The 22,200-nt window shown below is 43.3% G+C and overlaps 1 protein-coding gene across 2 annotated transcripts in view; it reads right to left on the bottom strand.

Moving 5' to 3' along the window:
- Positions 1-22,200, bottom strand: part of BACH2 (BACH transcriptional regulator 2) — a 225,611-nt gene that overhangs the window by 15,719 nt on the left and 187,692 nt on the right. For both annotated transcript variants that reach the window (XM_075268187.1, XM_075268186.1), the window contains one exon: positions 13,941-15,476. In XM_075268187.1, coding sequence (XP_075124288.1) covers positions 13,941-15,476 — 1,536 coding nt within the window. The remainder of the gene's footprint in view (positions 1-13,940; positions 15,477-22,200) is intronic.

Raw genomic sequence — 22,200 nt, 5'->3', positions numbered from 1 at the left:
TTAGTAACAGCTCAGTTAAAGGGTTGCTAGTGAGAATACTATTGCCTTTTGTGTAATAAAAAGGGAGTTAGATAGCTTAATAAAGTATATTACAAACACTTTCACAAAACAATTTCAGCTTGAGTCTAGGGCTGGGCGATCGAAAATAATCAAAACTGAACATCAAGCAGGATAACCGACATGATTTTGTTTAGCTTTGTTATTTCAGTTCAGTTATTACAATATTTATGAGGTTCTACCTGCAGTTTTGTTCAGAAAGAACCATACAAACTGGAACTGCTATTATATTCTGGGGTCTCTTCAGGTGTCACTCACCTCTCCTGGGGTCCATTGTGACTCTGCTCTGTGTTCGATATTCAAAGGTGGTGTCATGGCACATAGATGCAATTGTCGTGATACTGCATGACCCATGTGATCGCTGAGGCTCAATCACAGGCCTCATTGGTCCTTGAAATCAGTCAGAAGTCCCAAAGACAGAAGGGAGTCATGACGGAGTCCAGGTGAGGTTCGGGCGAACACATATAAATACTGTAGCAGGGGCATGGTTTAAAAGGGACATGACCTAAATAGTTGGTATTCATCATAAATGAGGTAAAATGACTTAGGTCATAATCAACCAGCCTTACTTGTGCCCCAACTTCCTGAATGGCTATTATGCTAAACATAGTGGTAAACATTAAAGATTTGTATTATTTGGCTTATGCAGTACCAACATTATCCACAGTATAGAGTACATACTGTCATCATGTACATCAATCCCTCAGCATGTAGACTGTCTGAAAACACAACACAATATGCGCCCTGGCACTGAATGCTGAGCCTAACCAGCTCACACATTAACCTAAATAAATAGAGTTGTATAGTAAGATAGCTATGTATAGTACTGGTTCATCTCTGTATAAGTAGTAACTGCTTGCTAGAAATATAGCACTTGTCTATGGGCTTTCATATTACTAGAATTATTCTGCTGAATATGAACATAGCCTGTCTGACAATAAATATAGGCAGGTGGAGAGCATTCACTGTCCCAAGATTTTCAGGACAGTATAGCTTAATGTACTAAATTGTGAAATCTTTTCAATGTGGCAAACTATACACTCACCGGCCACTTTATTAGGTACACCTGTCCAACTGCTCGTTAACACTTAATTTCTAATCAGCCAATCACATGGCGGCAACTCAGTGCATTTAGGCATGTAGACATGGTCAAGACAATCTCCTGCAGTTCAAACCGAGCATCAGTATGGGGAAGAAAGGTGATTTGAGTGCCTTTGAACGTGGCATGGTTGTTGGTGCCAGAAGGGCTGGTCTGAGTATTTCAGAAACTGCTGATCTACTGGGATTTTCACGCACAACCATCTCTAGGGTTTACAGAGAATGGTCCGAAAAAGATAAAACATCCAGTGAGCGGCAGTTCTGTGGGCGGAAATGCGTTGTTGATGCCAGAGGTCAGAGGAGAATGGCCAGACTGGTTCGAGCTGATAGAAAGGCAACAGTGACTCAAATAGCCACCCGTTACAACCAAGGTAGCCAGAAGAGCATCTCTGAACGCACAGTACGTCGAACTTTGAGGCAGATGGGCTACAGCAGCAGAAGACCACACCGGGTGCCACTCCTTTCAGCTAAGAACAGGAAACTGAGGCTACAATTTGCACAAGCTCATTGAAATTGGACAATTGAAGATTGGAAAAACGTTGCCTGGTCTGATGAGTCTCGATTTCTGCTGCGACATTCGGATGGTAGGGTCAGAATTTGGCGTCAACAACATGAAAGCATGGATCCATCCTGCCTTGTATCAACGGTTCAGGCTGGTGGTGGTGGTGTCATGGTGTGGGGAATATTTTCTTGCCACTCTTTGGGCCCCTTGGTACCAATTGAGCATCGTTGCAACGCCAAAGCCTACCTGAGTATTGTTGCTGACCATGTCCATCCCTTTATGACCACAATGTACCCAACATCTGATGGCTACTTTCAGCAGGATAATGCGCCATGTCATAAAGCTGGAATCATCTCAGACTGGTTTCTTGAACATGACAATGAGTTCACTGTACTCCGATGGCCTCCACAGTCACCAGATCTCAATCCAATAGAGCATCTTTGGGATGTGGTGGAACGGGAGACTCGCATCATGGATGTGCAGCCGACAAATCTGCGGCAACTGTGTGATGCCATCATGTCAATATGGACCAAAATCTCTGAGGAGTGCTTCCAGCACCTTGTTGAATCTATGCCACGAAGAATTGAGGCAGTTCTGAAGGCAAAAGGGGGTCCAACCCGTTACTAGCATGGTGTACCTAATAAAGTGGCTGGTGAGTGTATATGCTCATAGGTTTCCTGCAGTACACAATTTGGAAAGTCATAATCCAGCATCTCTGAAGTTTACAGAGTGACCAGCAGGGCCGCCATCAGGAATTTTGGGGCCCCATACAGCCTAAGTGTCTGCCCCCCCCCCCCCATTTTAAAACTACTTTATTTTGCGACATACCAATTCTGTATTACATTTCCCTTTATTTAGCAGCTTTACAAGGCTTAATCAGATTCTATTTGCAGGTAAAATCTGCTACGTGTGACAGCGCCTATAGAGAGCCAACACCATCTATAAGAGCCCTCCTAATAAATCCTCAGGGCTTATTCACATTGCGTTTTTGGCCTCCCTTGCCGGGATACGTTGGTAACCAGTCAGAATCAGCTGTCAACTTATCCCTGCACGAAGAACTGGCCATTAAAAAAAAAGGGGGGCCTGCAGTTCTCCGTGCAGGGATAAGTGGGGAGCTGATTGTGACTGGTTACCAACGTATCCCGGCAAGGGAGGCCAAAAATGCAATGTGAACACTCCTTTAAAGTAAAAGTCCCACCCCCAAACAGGCTGCTATGCTAGTAGCATAGCCGCCTACATCATTATTGATTAATTGCGCGCCGCGGCAAATTTAGCCCCACCCACTGTTATGTTGACTCCACCCATTCTCATTAATTTTTCATGTGCCTGCACACAGTATAATCCTCCTACAGTCACCCGTAAATTATATGCCCCCCCTCCATCTCTCCCCCAGTTTCATATACACCCTTCCTCTGCCCCCAGTTTCATGTCTCCCACCCAATCTCTGCCCCCAGATTCATGTCCGCCCATCCATCTCTGCCCCCAGTTTCATGTCCCCCCCTCCATCTCTGCGCCCAGTTTCATGTCCCCTCCATCTCTGTCCTGTTTCATGTCCCCCATCTCTACCCCCAGATTCATGCCCTCCATCTCTGCCCCCCAGATTCATGTCCCACCATCTCTGCCCCCATATTCATGTCCCCTCCATCTCTGCCCCCATTGTCATGCCGTCCTCTCCATCTCTGCCCCCATATTCATGTCCCCTCCATCTCTGCCCCCATTGTCATGCTGTCCTCTCCATCTCTGCCCCCATATTCATGTCCCCTCCATCTCTGCCCCCATTGTCATGCCGTCCTCTCCATCTCTGCCCCCATATTCATGTCCCCTCCATCTCTGCTCCCATATTCATGTCCCCTCCATCTCTGCCCCCATACTCATGTCCCCTCCATCTCTGCCCCCATATTCATGTCCCCTCCATCTCTGCTCCCATATTCATGTCCCTCCATCTCTGCCCCCATTGTCATGCCGTCCTCTCCATCTCTGCCCCCATATTCATGTCCCCTCCATCTCTGCTCCCATATTCATGTCCCCTCCATCTCTGCTCCCATATTCATGTCCCCTCCATCTCTGCTCCCATATTCATGTCCCCTCCATCTCTGCTCCCATATTCATGTCCCTCCATCTCTGCCCCCATATTCATGTCCCTCCATCTCTGCCCCCATTGTCATGCCGTCCTCTCCATCTCTGCCCCCATATTCATGTCCCCTCCATCTCTGCCCCCATTGTCATGCCGTCCTCTCCATCTCTGCCCCCATATTCATGTCCCCTCCATCTCTGCCCCCATTGTTATGCCGTCCTCTCCATCTCTGCCCCCATATTCATGTCCCCTCCATCTCTGCTCCCATATTCATGTCCCCTCCATCTCTGCCCCCATTGTCATGCCGTCCTCTCCATCTCTGCCCCCATATTCATGTCCCCTCCATCTCTGCTCCCATATTCATGTCCCCTCCATCTCTGCCCCCATTATCATGCCGTCCTCTCCATCTCTGCTCCCATATTCATGTCCCTCCATCTCTGCCCCCATTGTCATGCCGTCCTCTCCATCTCTGCCCCCAGTGTCATGCCGTCCTCTCCATCTCTGCCCCCAGTGTCATGCCGTCCTCTCCATCTCTGCCCCCAGTGTCATGCCGTCCTCTCTCTGCCCCCAGTTTCACGTTCCACATTACACTGACTGACTTACCTTCTCCTTCGTTCCCTCGCAGCTCTCTGCGCGCCTCTCTCTCACTGGCGCACAGTTATAGACGCGATGTGACGTCATCACATCGCGTCTACAAGCCAGTAGCGGAGGCGGCGAAGCGAGGAGCTGACACAGGTCAGCTCCTCGCTTCAGCCGCATATGTGACAGCGAGAGAGGCGCACAGCGGCGAAGCAAGGAGCTGACCTGTGTCAGCTCCTCGCTCCGCCGCCGGCTACTGGCTTGTAGACGCGATGGCTGAAGCGAGGAGCTGACCTGTGTCAGCTCCTCGCTTCGCTGCTGCCGCCGGCAACTGTAGACGCGATGTGATCACATCGCGTCTACAAGCCAGTAGCTGCGGCGAAGCGAGGAGCTGACACATGTCAGCTCCTCGCTTCAGCCGCATATGTGTCAGAAAGAGAGGCATGCAGCGGCGAAGCGAGGAGCTGACCTGTGTCAGCTCCTTGCTTCAGCCGCGTATGTCTTCAACTCAGATCTGCGTCCTCTGGATGCAGATCTGAGTTGAAATAGGACATACACAATGACTGCTACGGGCGCCAGGGGGCCGGCACACGGTAGCGGGCCAAAACCGGGCCCCCCCCCCCATTTTTCAATTTGGCCGGGCCCCTGACGCCAGTACCAGTAGTACTGCCCTATCGGCGGCCCTGGTGACCAGAACCCAGCCCCGCAAAAACATGGGTGAATTGGGGTGTCTGTTACTCAGATATCGTTTTATTTTTAATATTCAGATGAGCTATTTAAAGCAACAAGGACATTGCTCCAAAGAGGCAAGCGGCAACACCCTAATTGCACCAAAGGTCTAATTTGCATAATGGTAATATCTTGGCAATGCAGGCACCAAATCACAAGGGGATTCAGGTGACCCTAAACATATATATGTGGGGCTGTTCTGGTGAGAAATTCACTTTAAAAAGACATAAAAATACAAAAATAATCAATTGGCCTTTTCAAAATTCAATATAGTGTTGTAGTGCTCAGCTTTGTCCACTAGAGAGCAGACTCTACTTGTCTCATACTTACTGTAACTAGTGTGAGCTAAGATCAGGAGAAAGAGGGACAATTACTTCAAAACCCCACCAGTCTCTAATGATAATTATTCTAATATAATAAAATATAGGCCAAACTTATTCTAATATTAATTATTGCAGGTATTGTACTGGTCTAATATGGCACATTAAACAACGCTCTAGCAATTACATCATCTTTGCTCTCCAAAATACACACAATACACCTATACACACAAGAAATTTATACTGTAGAATCACATATACATTTGTGTGTAGTAATAATAATATAGACTGTAATGTGTGCAGTTATGTGGAAGGTAAACAGTGTGTGATATCTGACATTTATCAGATTAGAATTTTATAGGATTTTAAATAACCAGCATAATGAAATGTCTCTAAGGTAAATTTGGCTACAACTAAAGTAATTACTACCCCAACCCAATGTTGTATTATTTGGCCATGTCCTAAAAGGGATCTAAGGAGCGCATACTGAAGGAAGAGGTCTGTTTTTTTAATAGCTAGCATGGACCAATCACAGCTGACCAATAAAGCACATAGCTTTCAGTGGATGTATTCATGAGACAATGGCTATCCTGAAGCTGAGACAATGACAAGCCCAGGGGGTTCTTGGAAAATAAGCCAAGTAATGGTTTGTCCACACTACCATTGGATGTTTGTTGAAGTAGGGTCCGTTAAAGAAAAAAAAACAAAATAAAAAAAAAATGGACGCCTATCGCGGACGTTAACTTACACTAATTGATGTTAATGTGTTTGTTGTTTTTTTTTTTTTTTTTTTTTTTTTAATTTATTTTTTTTTGTTCTGCTTACTGAGCATGAAAAAAAAAACCTAACCAGTAATAATATACAGTATTACTGGCAACTGTCCTCTAGCCATAGACATTAATGTTAAAAATAACATCCACTTAACATTTGTCATAAGTTCATTATTTTGAATGGACACAAAAGTCATGCACCCCATGTTATTATGTCTGCTAATAAACAAAAACCAAACAGGCATATGACAGATTTGCTGAAAATGGACACTATCGGACAACAGATTTATGATGAAATATTAACAGATTTATGACGGATCTATTAGTATCTGTTGCTAGCAACACCCAAAACTGTTACAGTAGTCTAAGCAGGAGATTATGAGGGCATCGGCTAGCATTTTTGTAGCTTCAGGGGTGACAAAGGAATTGATTTGATGAATGTTCTTGAGTTGGAAGCTCTTGAGGAACCTCACAAATTCTAGCAGCACATTCTTCCCTTACCAAAGACACTCTCCTACCCACTAATAATGGTGTTTCAGCATCAACATCCCACTATTATGTTAGCATCTTGTTCCTCAGAACCCGAGTCGATGTTGGCACCTTCTGCAAGATGGTCACACCTCTATATACCGTGGCCTGCCATCAAGGTGCACAGATACTCAGATATTATACATGTACTAATATTTAGGAGAAAAACTGCATATGAGAATTAGTTACTTTTTAGCTTGCAAGCATATGTACCCTTAATACAAATAAGTAATGCAGTATGGCATACAGTACTATGTAAATGTTTTAGGCATAGGTGGAAAAATGCTGCAAGGTAAGAATACTTTAAAAACCGGAAGTGTTAATAGTTTATTCTATCAATTACATGAAGGAAAGAAAGAGAAATCTAAATCAAATCATTGCTTGACGTGGCCAGCCTTTAGAGGAGGAGACCTGAGAGTGATAATATGTCCTCCAAACAGCCCTGGCCTGATGGTAAAGAACTTTTACACCTGAAGAAGGGCAGAGTTACGTCCGAAACGCGTAGTGTGTTGTTCAATAAAAATCGTATATCTACTCATCCATTTGGCAAGCGCGGGTCCTTTGTGTCCAGGTTTGCAATCACAAATCTGTTATCTGGTCCATCTTTGTAAGATTACTTGCAGAGACAGAAGGATTTGAGAAAGCCTATATCCACAGACGATCTGTGGTTAGTTTTCTAAGATATTTGGAACAACAAAAACTGTGTGCAAGTGCACTTAGAAGAAATGTTGCTATTTAGAAGGCAAAAGTTGGTCACACCAAATATTTATCTGATTTAGATTTCTCTTTTTTGTTCATTCAGGTAATCTTGTTAATTGTTAAAAATAAACTATATTTGAAAACATTCTTAATTTGCAGCATTTTTTTCATTGGAACTGTAACTCCTTAGACTACCATTAGTATACAGTCCTCCACTAAATTCACAGGGATCCTGAATATGCTATTTTTATTCTTTACGTGACAGTTTATTTAGATGCATGCCTTTCATATTGCAAAGATCATGTTATGGTACGGTGCAAGTAACAGGACCATGTGTATACAATATATCACAAAACAGACTTTGGCTTTTACAGCAGTGTGCCAAGTCTGCTCTTTGCTCCCTTTCACACAACCCATCCATAACAGACTTTGTACTGGTGTAATGTGGGATATCAGCTTCATCAGACACCCAAATAAACACAGAGTATTGCACTTTAAACAGGACAACTAAACTTAGATTGATGATGTGGACATACAGTTCATACATAGATAACTCATTGTTTGGCTACAACTCTGTTAGGCACTAGCTTCCTTAACCCCTTAAGCTGATGCCCCGCATTGTGGAAACAGCTTTTTATTTTTATTTTTTTGCACATTTTGAGCAAAATCCAGGAGTGGATTAAACAGAAGGTAGTACAAGTATAAAAAGTATAAGTACTTCTATTATATTTTCCTTTCCTTTTGTAGCCATTCTTGCCTTTGGCTCAAAAAACTGCAGCAAAATCTGCAACAAGCTGTAGGCTGAAGCCACACATTGCATAAACACTGCCTTTTACAGTACCTACAAAGTGGATGGGATTCTGGCAAATCCCAACCACACACTGCAAAAAAATAATCTGGAGCAGAAATGCTACGTACTCAAAAACGTCTCTGTGAAAATGCAATGAAAACGTTGCAGAAAAAAACAGCAATGATTTTCTGGCTTTTTTTTTTTTTGCTGTTTTTCGCTACGTGGGGCTTGAGCCCTAAATGAGTATTCTGGCTAAAGTGAAAAGTTTCCTGGAATTTTCCATTCCAGCTCCAGTAGCAGGGTTCCTGTCTGCTCAGCTGACCACTGCAACCAAACATTGTCCTCAGTGGTGACCTGTACAGAAACAGCACGGGATTGGCTGTATCTGCACAGAAATGTAGTTATGTCACAGCAATGATTGAGTTACTGATATTGGAACAGAAGACCTGTAAATGGTAATGTAAAATTAGCTTCTTTTTTCCCTCTTTATTTTCCACATACACTATTTTGTGCTCTCTATGATTAATTGATTATCTTTTACTATATTTTTAATTTTTATTCTGCATTTAAAAAAAGGCAACATGGTAACCCATCAATACCTGGAAATTGTGTTGCAGGGGACAGAGTTTATAAGCAGATAAGGGGAGCCCATATCTCTGTAAGCTCTTTAGATGGTGTTGTCACTCATATCATGGAACAGTGGCACAACTGCTCCGGGGCCTGTGACCATGGGGGTTCAGTTGGCTCCCTGCTGTTTTTAAACAACTCAAAGTATAATGAGTAGAGGCTCAGAGTAGGTGAGTGAAAATAACAGGGTTACTCACCTCTCCTGGACTCTGGTGCAAGTTTTTGGGTCTCCTGAATGATGTCAGAGACCACTGAGGGATATGATTAGGCCTCGATGGTCACGCCAGTGTGATGATGCATAATGACTGGGGTAACCCATATGACCACTGAGGCCCAATCACAGGCCTCAGTAGTCTCAGACATCATTTAGGAGATCCAAAGACTTGCACCAGAGCCCAGGACATATTTGTAACACTGTTATCAGCTATGTTTTATCATCTCCCCTGGGCCTCTGCTCATTATACTCTTGAGTCTGAAGAGATCCCATAGTATAGTAATAGTGGGTGGTGAACCCAAATGTTTTGGAAAATTTGAAACAAAAACCATAGGGGCCTCTTTGGGACATCATACTGTGTGGAGGGGTTACTATAGGATATTATATGTGTGAAGGGGGCAATATGGGACATTACGCTAATAGAGGGCTGCTTTGGGACATTATACTGTGTTGAAGGGGCCACTTTGGGCATTATATTGTGTGGAGGGGCTATTGTGGAACATTATGCTATGTTTGGGGCTGCTTTGGAGGGCCCATTATGAAACTTTATAGTACACTATGGGACATTATTCATAAAAGTGTTGTCCACAAATTGAGCAAACTCCAGAGAAACCTGGGGCAAGTGGCGGCCTAAAGTCATTATCACTTACTATATGGCTGACACCCACCTGTTACTACTTATTTGTACTATGAGCAGGTTCTATGCGCTGCCTAGGATAATGATCTTTGAGTACAACATTACATGTATATACAGCATAGATACAATAAGTAAAGACTTTCATCACAATGAATCCATTAAAACATTAAAGAAGACCTTTCACCATATCCGGGCACATGCAGTGTTATATACTGCCGGAAAGCTGACAGTGCGCTGAATTCAGCGCACTGTCTGCTTTCCCGATCTGTGCCCGGTGTAAAGAGCTTACGGTGCCGGTACCGTAGTGCTCTATGGTCAGAAGGGCGTTTCTGACCATTAGCCAGAGACGTCCTTCTGCCTCGCGGCGCCAATCGCGCTGTACTGTGGAGCGGGGAGGAACGCCCCCTCCCTCTCCTGATAATACTCGTCTATGGACGAGCTGTGTGAGCAGAGGGAGGGGGCGTTCCTCCCCGTTCCACAGCACAGCGCGATTGGCGCCGCGAGGCAGAAGGACGTCTCTGGCTAATGGTCAGAAACGCCCGTCTGACCATAGAGCACTACGGTACCGGCACCGTAAGCTCTTTACACCGGGCACAGATCGGGAAAGCAGACAGTGCGCTGAATTCAGCGCACTGTCAGCTTTCCGGCAGTATATAACACTGCATGTGCCCAAAAGTGGTGAAAGGTCCTCTTTAAGTGCATATAGCAAGATAACAATATGCTGGCATCATCTGTGCATAGCCCTGCCTGAAAGCTTCCTATGCGGTTTTAATGTTTTGTTTCTTTCCACCAGAAAGGTGTTACAAGCTATATACAGCCATGTTTTATGCTTTGCATAATGGGACTTTAGTCTGTAATGTAGTGTGTATGTGCCCTTCATGTAGCAACTTCAGAGAAATGAGGCCTGTTTTGATGTAACCCATCGAAAAATATTTTAGTTCTTACAGCAAAGCACATACACTATGTTCATGTGGCTGCTGCTCAGGAATAGAAGACTAGACTTCAATTTAATGGCCTATAAAAAAAAAATAAAAAATAAAAAGGACATGGGCCAAATACTGTCTAACAACCAAATAATTAGTTTGTGAACAGTTGCACTTCCCTGTCTGTTCACTTCAGTTTTGGCTAATTCTTTCCGTATGTGGGAGCAGCAAAAGCTGCTATTCTTTTGGCTGCCGCAGAGTATTGTGTCTGAACATTGAGTATCAAGACAAAAACACTACTTTATGTACAAGTACTCAATAGTCAGTTATCACAAACATGTATACTAGGACTTGTTGAAGGGAGTTTTAAAGCTTAAGGCGAAGGCCCCACGTACTGGGCTGCAGCCACAAGAACTGTGGGAAAAACCATAGCAGAAACACATTGCATTTTTTTTTTCTTAGCAATGTTCACAAAAAGTCTGAAAAGCTTTCTTCTGTGGACCTTCTGCTTCAATTATACTGATACAGTCCTATGAAAAAGTTTGGGCACCCCTATTAATCTTAATCATTTTTAGTTCTAAATATTTTGGTGTTTGCAACAGCCATTTCAGTTTGATATATCTAATAACTGATGGACACAGTAATATTTCAGGATTGAAATGAGGTTTATTGTACTAACAGAAAATGCGCAATATGCATTAAACCAAAATTTGACCTGTGCAAAAGTATAGGCACCTCAACAGAAAAGTGACATTAATATTTAGTACATCCTCCTTTTGCAAAGATAAGAGCCTCTAGTTGCTTCCTGTAGCTTTTAATCAGTTCCTGGATCCTGGATGAAGGTATTTTGGACCATTTCTTTCTACAAAACAATTCAAGTTCAGTTAAGTTAGATGGTCGCCGAACATGGACAGCCCGCTCTCAAATGATCTGAAAACAAAGATTGTTCAACATAGTTGTTCAGGGGAAGGATACAAAACGTTGTCTCAGAGATTTAACCTGTCAGTTTCCACTGTGAGGAACATAGTAAGGAAATGGAAGACCACAGGGACAGTTCTTGTTAAGCCCAGAAGTGGCAGGCCAAGAAAAATATCAGAAAGGCAGAGAAGAAGAATGGTGAGAACAGTCAAGGACAATCCACAGACACCTCCAAAGAGCTGCAGCATCATCTTGCTGCAAATGGTGTCACTGTGCATCAGTCAGCAATACAGCGCACTTTGCACAAGGAGAAGCTGTATGGGAGAGTGATGAGAAAGAAGCCGTTTCTGCACGTACGCCACAAATAGAGTTGCCTGAGGTATGCAAAAGCACATTTGGAGAAGCCAACTTCATTTTGGAAACAAAGATTGAGTTGTTTGGTTATAAAAAAAAGGCGTTATGCATGGCGTCCAAAAAGAAACAGCATTCCAAGAAAAACACATGCTACCCACTGTAAAATTTGGTGGAGGTTCCATCATGCTTTGGGGCTGTGTGGCCAATGCCGGCACCGGGAATCTTGTTAAAGTTGAGGGTCGCGTGGATTCCACTCAGTATCAGCAGATTCTTGAGAATAATGTTCAAGAATCAGTGACGAAGTTGAAGTTACGCCGGGGATGGATATTTCAGCAAGACAATGATCCAAAACACTGCTCCAAATCAACTCAGGCATTCATGCAGAGGAACAATTACAATGTTCTGGAATGGCCATCCCAGTCCCCAGACCTGAATATCATTGAACATCTGTGGGATGATTTGAAGCGGGCTGTCCATGCTCGGCGACCATCTAACTTAACTGAACTTGAATTGTTTGTCCAAAATACCTTTATCCAGGATCCAGGAACTGATTAAAAGCTACAGGAAGCGACTAGAGACTGTTATCTTTGCAAAAGGAGGATCTACTAAATATTAATGTCACTTTTCTGTTGAGGTGCCCATACTTTTGCACCGGTCAAATTTTGGTTTAATGCATATTGCACATTTTCTGTTAGTACAATAAACCTCATTTCAATCCTGAAATATTACTGTGTCCATCAGTTATTAGATATATCAAACTGAAATGGCTGCTGCAAATACCAAAATATTTAGAACTAAAAATGATTAAGATTAATAGGGGTGCCCAAACTTTTTCATAGGACTGTACATAAACTGCCAGCGTTTCTGTAGGTATAAAGGCAACGGTTTTGGAAATCACAGCATTTTCGCTGGGGCTATTTTTCTGCATTGTGTGGATGAGCTGCGGTTTCTGTGTTTATGCCACGTGTGGTTTCACCCTTAGGGTGAGTTCACACTGAGTATACGCCAGCTTATTCTGAATGTAAAACACGTTCAGAATCAGCGGCGTATAAAGCAGTTCCCATTCATTTCTATGGTAACCAGCATACGAGCGCTCCCCATAGAAATGAATGGACTGCTTTTTTCTCTACGAGCGCTCCCATTGAAGTGAATGGGAAGTGCTCGCGTGTACGGCTCGCCGTGTGAAGGGGCCCAGCGCTCTGCTCATTCCGAGCCATACACGCAAGCACTTCCCATTCACTTCAATGGGAGCGCTCGTAGAGAAAAAAGCAGCCCATTCATTTCAATGGGGAGCGCTCGTATGCCGGCTCCCTTTAAAATGAATGAGATCTGCCTTATACGCGCTGATTCTGAACGTGTTTTAACGTTCAGAATCAGGCAGTGTATCAGTAGTGTGAATGCACCCTTAGATTGATTTTGTGTGCTAGCTTGCAGATCCAGCTCTTAAAAAAACATGCTGTTCTATTCTTTTGATGTTCTTACGCATAACAACAGAAAGAGCTATTAACCCATTTATGCTGGAGGTTATAGATTTTTGAGTTCCAATAATGGAACTCTAGGCATAAAAAGGTTAAGCCAGAGCCCCATGTTGCGAATACGCAGCGTTTTGGCTGTGGTGGAAATGCCGCAACAAAAAACACAGCATGTTAGAGTACCTGCAAAGTGGATGTATTTGTGCAAACTGAAGCATGTCAGTTATACCTACAGAAAAGCTGGCATTGTCCAAATAGGTATAATAATGTGAAAAACACAGCGGAAAAAAATGCTATGCATTTTGGCTGCTGTCTTTCCACCATTCCACTATTTGCTGCGTGGGGCCTTAGCCTTAATCTGGTCTGAGAATCCGAGGAGAATTCAAATAAAAAACTCAAATGGTATAGAAGACATATCTGTAAACAGGAAACTGAAGATAAAACTATGGTGGGTGGGTAACAAAAGTGCAGGTTGCTAAACACCACAGAGACATGTGCTGTACCTACTAATACAAACTTCCTCCGAGGGACTATTTGTGAATTAACTGATACAGAAGCTATAGTACATCATATAGAATTGTACTATACCGCATTCTCACATTTTCCAACAAAATACCTTGATACAAAATCAACTACTTGAGATTCTTACCTCATGACCTCTGTCTTGTACCGGACATGACTCACTGTCTGCCTCTGAAAATGATCCAGATTCGTCACTTGAGTTTGTTCCATAAGACTGCTCACATTTTATCTGTGGCCGTACTTGATTATAGATTGAGTCAGCCATTGAACAAGTTTCTTGATGATCAGTGGATGGGAATCGTGGGCCTTGTGAACAGGGAGATGATGAAAATTCAAGGAGAGGAAGGCTGCAAGGGGATCCACCACTGCCATCTTCTGCATAAGAGTATGAGGAGCACGAGCTGGATGTCCTTGTTCTAGTTTCCAAGGGAGGAGAACGAGGGCACACTTTAATTGGCACAGGACAACTAGTGTTTGGCCGCAACCTTCCTGGCAATGGGTCTGCTATCAGCCCGCTATGGGAAAAGGCGTGCGAACTAGGTAGAGATTGGCTAGCTCCTGCCCAAAGACCCTTTGGCACATTCTCAGAAAACTCTTTGTCCAAACAACTGACTCCAGAGTATGATTGCACCGGGGTGCTTATTTGGTCACAAGCACTTGAAGAGAATATGACACTTCTCCTGTCCAATTCCATTTCATGCTTAGAGGCAAGCTCTGAACCAGACCCTCGGAGAGGTGACGCCATGAGGAAGCTACCGGAATCTTTATGAGGTTCACAGGACAGTTCATAATTCCCAGTGAAAGGGTTGTATTCAGTTTTATGGTCACCCTGAGTTGCTCCCTTTTCTACAGGGCATGAAGGACTTCTGAGAAAACGTTGTTGGGAAGTACCAGGCGAGTCATTAAATTCCCCCCCTTTTGCTCTACTAAAAAAAGTTCTTAGATTGGAAGGAGATGAGACATTGTTAGGGTTATCAACACTATCAGGACTGGGGTGTTTCCTGACCATCTCAACATCTCCTTCTTTATCCCTGATGTCATTATCATCTCCAGACAAGCAAAGCGTAACACTCTCTTCATCATTATCATCATCCTGTGGCTCACTTTTTATCTGGCTTAACGGAAGTCCTGATTTTAGGCCAATTTCAGAGTTATGTTCATTGAATGTGCTTGTGAAACCTGAGGTACTGTGTGATGTGTTGTAGACATTCTTAGTACAAGCCAACTGGTATTTCTTATATCGTGGGTAGCGGATTATAGGATCCTTGTCTAAACTTTCCTTGTTTTCCCTTTGCATATTGGAATTAGGCAAAATAACTTCATTTCTATCTGCCGCTTTCTCACCTGAACCAAAGTTGAAAGGTTCGTGGTGCATTCTTTCCTTGGGGCAAGATATTTTTGAGGTTTCAGATTCCATAGTTTCCTCTTCACAATCAAAAGTCTCATTATGCAGACTTTGGCATGAGGTGTCTTTCTTACACAGAAACAAGCCATCCTCATTGTTTAGAAGCTGAGACTGAAGAAACCGGAAGCAGGAGTCCTCCAGGTTATGCATACGTAGGAATTCAGCACATTGGATGACCTCTTGGATGTTTTCTCTGCTCAGTAATAGCTTCGCGGTGTAGGCAAACTGCAACAATGGACCAAATCCTCTAGCAGTGACCTGCAAAAAAAGAAAAAAAAGGAGGGAAATTGCCAACATTACTATCAGCACTGCAATTGTCCAGAGTCCCTCAAGTGTAGTGAAATAACCTGACAGCTACAATGTCCATATAGAAACACAGTTAAGTAGCGGCTAATCTCCCATCAGGTCAGCAGTGACTCCACATTTAATAATTAATTCCACTTACTTTTACACATCATGCCATGGTGAAAAAAAAAAAAAAAAAAAATAGACAGGAACAGCTTTAAATAGCATCCGATGAGTGATAAAAACATGCTAAATCAACACAAGCAATCACATCTGCCTCTACTGGTATATGAGGGATCCCATTTTTCTAGGATTTCATGGTTACAATCCTGTCTCTCTATGTGTTATAGGCAGAAAATTACAAATTATGTACTTCCTTGTCAGGATGCTGTATCTTTACATCTGTCAACTGGCTAAATATAGCAGCATGTCTCTGATGAAAAACTCTAAAATGGATTGAATTACTTCTTCATATGTAGTATGATACAGCAGGACGCTAACAATGTCACTTTTAAATAGTATAAATTGGTGAAGAATAATGACGCCACCTGGAACAGAACAATAAGGATGACTTTTCCTTTCTTACATTGTTTCAAAAAGTTAAATTCATAAGTAAAGTCTAAAACAAAAACAAGAAAAAAAAACAACCTGGTAAAAAAATATAAAGATTGTATTTTTCCATTTCCATGTTATCTATAAAAACACTAATTGGCACTATAACAGCTTTCTGAAGGCCTTCAATGATCAAGGAATTAGGAATTTGCTTAGTATCCATTAGATGCTCCTCTTCCCAGAAAATCTGAGTTCACTGATATACCAACCTAGCTTGCAAGGAGTCGGGAAATAAATCAGAAGATCAAAACTGCTTCAGTAGCAATGAGATTCTGAAACCATTCCTTACTCAACTTTCTAAAAACGTAGCAAATAAAATGAGATCATAAAACAGATTGGATGCTGTAGATTATGTGATTGTTTAACCAATTAAACGCCAAGAACTTGAAGCTAGAATTAGAGCCTACTGCAATACTATTCCCTGGAAAGTTACCTTGGGGACAGTGGCATAGCAACAACGAGTTGAAGCATAAGGAAGACATTACTAAGGCAGTACTTATTGCAGATAAAGTCACAGATCAAAGATAAAAAAAAGTGGGGACTGCTATGAGAAAATCTTTAACGGATCAGGAGATGTTGATAATTCTCACGACTTTCTTGTACTATGCTCTTAGCAGTTATAAACACGGTAAGGGGCAAAGGAAGGCCAAAAGTAGTCATCATCTGCTGAAGCAGATTTGTCTTACTATGCATATGCACCAAATTTTCAGGGACTATTTTGATAAGTCGTGGTTTTATCTAGGATTCGTGGACCTTCTAAAGGGGTTTCTTTTCAGAACAACAAGCAATACATATCATAACTTCCATTTTTCTAGACCTGATACTCTGACTCGACATTCCCACAAACTATGAATTAAGGCTCCAATTCCTGGTACTCCTAGTAGAACTTTATCAAAAACAATCAAAATTACACAAAATGGTGCGGGAGCATGCGCAGTAGCGCTCCGGAGGGAGTGCTAATGCGCATACATGAGATGTCGATCGAAACTGCCGGGCTGGAGGCGGTGAATCGCAAGGAGGAGGAAGTCTTACAGAACACAAAGAAGAGAGGAGGGTGTGAACAAGCTATGACACGGGGGGTACACGGAACGCCCAGGGTGCACAGTAGGACTGATTTGCATATATGTTTTAATGGTAATTCAGAAAAATGGGGTTCAAAAATGATTAGCAGCACCTGAATAGCCTTTTTAAAGGCTATTCAGGCATATGGTTAGCTCAAATCACTAAAAACTAATGATAGAGCCCCTTTAACAAGTACCACAATTCATAAACAACTGGCAAAAAATAAATAAATACCAGGGAATATGCTCCAAAGGCAATTATCAAGATCGATTGTTCCTGGGAGTACTTGTTCCTGATATATGCCTTGTTGCAGGCTGGCTTCACATAGTGTTTTTTTGAGGTTTGATTTACACAATTTTTTTAACTTAAGAATTAAATATAGTTTATAATTGCAATAATGAGTAGTGTAGTAATCCTGTGGAGAAGTGTGGAGAGAACGGGAGCAGTAGTCACTGAGTTCATAGTGGCTATATTAGTCTCCACCAAACCTCCGGAACTCCTCAAGGTTGGTTCAGTGATGAGTGGACATGCAGTATGCACATTGATGGTAGTAGTTTTCCCTGGAACACAAACTGTGGTGCGGTCTCCTGCCTAAACACAGTTGGGGTACCTATAATTGGGAAAGCACAATCCGAAACAGCCCCAGCACCATGCATGACAGGTATAGAAAAGTAACAACCTGTACAGATCTGAATAAAGAACTATAATAAACATTGGTAAAGAAAGCTCCTATTTATCTCCAGCACAACACTAAGCCTCTGATTCTGGTTCTTTGTTTTTTCTTGTGCAATCTGAGTTCTGTGACCTGCAGGCCTTCTGAAGAAGGATATAGCAGAGATGTTCACAGTCAGAGCCAATTTAGCAGAGAGAAGGAGAAGTGAGACAGTCTGATAAGAGTAGAAAGAAACATTTTTCTATAGCAAAATATTACAAATAATACACTTGTATATTACAGTGACTATTTAAGTTTTTCACGCAAGGCAGAGCTGAAGTGACACACACTCCTGTTCCTGGTTGGTTCTAGACAGTACTTTGTCCAAATAAAGACAGCTAAGGCAACACTAAGATAACTATTTCCTTAAGATTTATGTGGCCATACTCTCTGCTCTCACAAAACGGATGCATTAGCCGGTTCTGCGAGAATATTCATTTAATTGTGAAGGGAATATGCTATGGTCAGATACACCCAGGGATGTACAAAAAGACAGGGCATATCAGATACAAATAAGATTGATGGCTGACCCCCTCAAGTTAACATGTTACTCTACATTTATCTAGTGCGTATGCCAGCTACAGAGTAAAATGAGAAACTTGATTTTAATACAGATTCAATTCACCATATCAAAGAAAAATAAAAGATTTTTAGATATGTATAAGTATGAAATGACCACACTCTGTATCGATCTTGCTTGTTCTGCAGTAAGAGTTTACTCCTTCTGACAAATCAGACGGAGGGATTTTCCTGTCCTAGCACACATATACAGTAAACAATCTTGTAACCGACCATAACATTCCATAGTACAACTATTTCATCAGACGGCATGGGCTGAGAGCTATTGAAACAGAACAAAAGCAGCATTCATTGTATCCTGGGTGTTGTGTTCTGCATTTCTCATTAAGAACATATACATACAATAGGTTGCACAACAGTTTACGACAACACTGCTTTGACAACGATTTGGAATCTCATACTGGTCACTCAGGGCTTTTGGCAAGATGACAACAAAGCGCTTATTACACCACTGCAAGCACTATATAGTACTATTAAACCGTATTGTGTAACACACAAAGACTACTGCCTTATTGACCCATTACAAAATTCATGCAGCAACAGTGCATGTGCAATAGTTGAAAACGATAACCACCATGTCGGCACAGAACTCTACATTAACTTCCAAACTCCATAGTAATCGGCAGGATTCATTCAGAAATGTAGACAGTTGACAAACCGCAAACCAAGAAAACAAACCGATGTCAGGAGGCCAAATGTCAAGTGATGTAACGTTGTGTCTACAGTTGTCTGACCTTTTACCTGCACACAGTTAAAAAAAAAAAAAAAAAATCCAAAGGATAAACTAACAAGTTGACTGGAACTTAAAGGGGTATTCCCACAAACATAACCTTATTTGTAGCCAATTAAAAGTGAAACATTTTGCAAATATTAATTGTTAAAAAATTTGTAGTTTTAAAGATTTTCTTTAACCATCTTAGCGGTGGCAGCCTTTGGTTGCCATGGATACAACTGTGATTGCAGGAACTTTCTATTGCTTCGCACTTGTAAGAAACCCGGCCATGATTTCCTTATTGTGGATGGACTATCGGGCATGTACAGTTCATGCATGAGAAGATAATCCGGCCACAACAAGGAAATCATGGCTGCATTTCAGGGTACAGAAAGTTCCTGCATTCATGGTTTTATCCATTGGCAACGATCAGGACAGATTGTCATCACTGCAGGGGCGGATCCAGGGCCGGGCGAGCCGGGCAACTGCCCAGGGCCCCGCGCTTAGCGGGGCCCCGCGGTGCGGCCGGGACCTAACAAAATGGTCCCGGTCGGCATGTCCCGACTCCAACTGAGCTCAGTGTTAAAGCAGGAGCTGAGCTCACAGCTCCTGCTTTAAACGCCTATGTATTCGGCTCATCGGCGGTAGGTCGCCGATGAGCCGAATGCATAGGCGTTTAAAGCCGGAGCTGTCACAGCTCAGCTCCTACTTTAACGCTGAGCTCCGGCATTTGTAGCCGCAATGTGATGACGTCATCACATCGCGGCTACAATATCTGTATGAGGGAGAGAGCTGCGAGGGAACGAGGAATGGTGAGTGTGAGTGTGTGTGAGAACGTGAGAACGGCATGACACTGGGGCTGATGGAGGGGTAGAACGGCATGACACTGGGGCAGATGGAGGGGGGGAGAACAGCATGACACTGGGGCAGATGGAGGGGGAGAACGGCATGACACTGGGGCAGATGAAGAGGGGGAGAGAACAGCGTGACACTGGGGCAGATGGAGGGGGGAGAATGGCATGACACTGGGGCAGATGAAGAGGGGGAGAGAACAGCATGACACTGGGGCAGATGGAGGGGGGAGAATGGCATGACACTGGGGCAGATGAAGGGGGGAAGAACAGCATGACACTGAGGCAGATGGAGAGGGGAGAATGGCATGACACTGGGGCAGATGAAGGGGGGAAGAACAGAATGACACTAGGGCAGATGGAGGGGGGAGCATGGCATTGGGGCAGATGAAGGGGGGAAGAACAGCATGACACTGGGGCAGATGGAGGGGGGAGAATGGCATGACACTGGGGCAGATGGAGGGGGGAGAATGGCATGACACTGGGGCAGATAGAGGGGGAGAGAACAGCATGACACTGGGGCAGATGGAGGGGGAGAACGGCATGACACTGGGGCAGATGGAGGGGGGAGAACAGCATGACACTGGGGCAGATGGACGGGGGAGAACGGCATGACACTGGGGCAGATGGAGGGGGGGAGAACAGCATGACACTGGGGCAGATGGAGGGGGGGAGAACAGCATGACACTGGGGCAGATGAAGGGGGGGAGAACAGCATGACACTGGGGCAGATGGAGGGGGAGAACGGCGTGACACTAGGGCAGATGAAGGGGGGGAATGGCATGACACTGGGGCAGATGAAGGGGGTAGAACGGCATGACACTGGGGCAGAGACGGGGGGGAAATGAAACTGTGGGCAGATAAAGGGGGAGAATGGCATGAAACTGGGGACAGAGATAGAGGGGGGGACATGAAACTAGGGGTAGATGAAGGGTGTATATGAAAATGGGGGGGAGATATAATTTACGGGTGACTGTAGGAGGATTATACTGTGTGGAATCACATGAAAATTGAATGAGAATGGGTGGAGTCAACATAAAAGTGGGCAGGGCCTAATTTGCTGCTGCGCGCTGCGCGCGCCGCACGTTTTGTTCCCTCTTTCTAGTCTTCAACAGTTGGAAAGTACAGGTTAGAAGTGCGAGACCCCCAGTAAGTACGGCCCCGCCAAAGTCAATTGCCCAGGACCCCGCAAACCCTGGATCCGCCACTGCATCACTGAGATAGATAGCGAAAATCTGTCAAACTCAACTAAATTTTTAATGATTCATATTTGCAAAAATGTTTACCTTTTAATTGTCTACAATGTTAAATATGGCTATGTTCATGGGGATACCCTATAATACTTTTTAGCCTTCGCTGAAACAAGTGCGGGTGTGTATGTTAAGCCCAACAACATACCTATTCTGTAAAGCACTGTCACCCTGAGCATTAGGTATTCTGTTTATCCTAATCCATTGAGCCATTCCAAAGATATAAACCTGGTAGTGTTTATGCAAATTAAGTTTTAATCAGACAAGTGGGTGGTAACACTGCATGACATATGGCACACAGATACACCACCCCAAAAGAAACCAGAGTGTTAGTGCTCATTTGGCCAATGGCCCTTCATCTGTATAAAATGAATAGAGTTTGAACACATTTGGACAAACATAACACCAAACTGCTCAGGGTGACAGTACCTATCAGATGAGGGGTTTTTTCAGACCTATTGATGCCTCTGCACGATTAAAGCTCAGCTTCCATTCAGAGCTCAGATTATTTATGTGCCTTCACCACATTTACCTATAATTCCCAAATTAGACAAAAGGCTGCATGTATTTATGTTGTTTGGTGTATGAGATGAATGTTCATGGTGTGCTGATTATTTCTATTTACCTGAGGTTATTTCCAGAAATGCCCACTCATTGTTGTTACCTTGTTCTCATTTAAGTTGGATACATTTAAATATTATACAATTCCTGATGTTATGCACACGGGCCATTAAAGGACTCCTGACGCCGCAGGAAATACTTTGAAACCTACTCGACATGCAAGCAGCTGATCATTAAAATTCAAATACGGAGATTCAGCATTCACTTGCCATTGTTCTTTAACCTCCATAGCCCCAAAGGAATTCTATACAAGAGGAGATAGAACTTCACCATCTCAAAGAAAGCCAGCATACCTAAT

Source organism: Leptodactylus fuscus, chromosome 3 (assembly GCF_031893055.1).
Source record: "Leptodactylus fuscus isolate aLepFus1 chromosome 3, aLepFus1.hap2, whole genome shotgun sequence".
NCBI lineage: Eukaryota > Metazoa > Chordata > Amphibia > Anura > Leptodactylidae > Leptodactylus > Leptodactylus fuscus.
The sequence above is the reverse complement of the archived record's forward strand: the minus strand, read 5'-3'. Positions and strand labels throughout refer to the sequence as shown.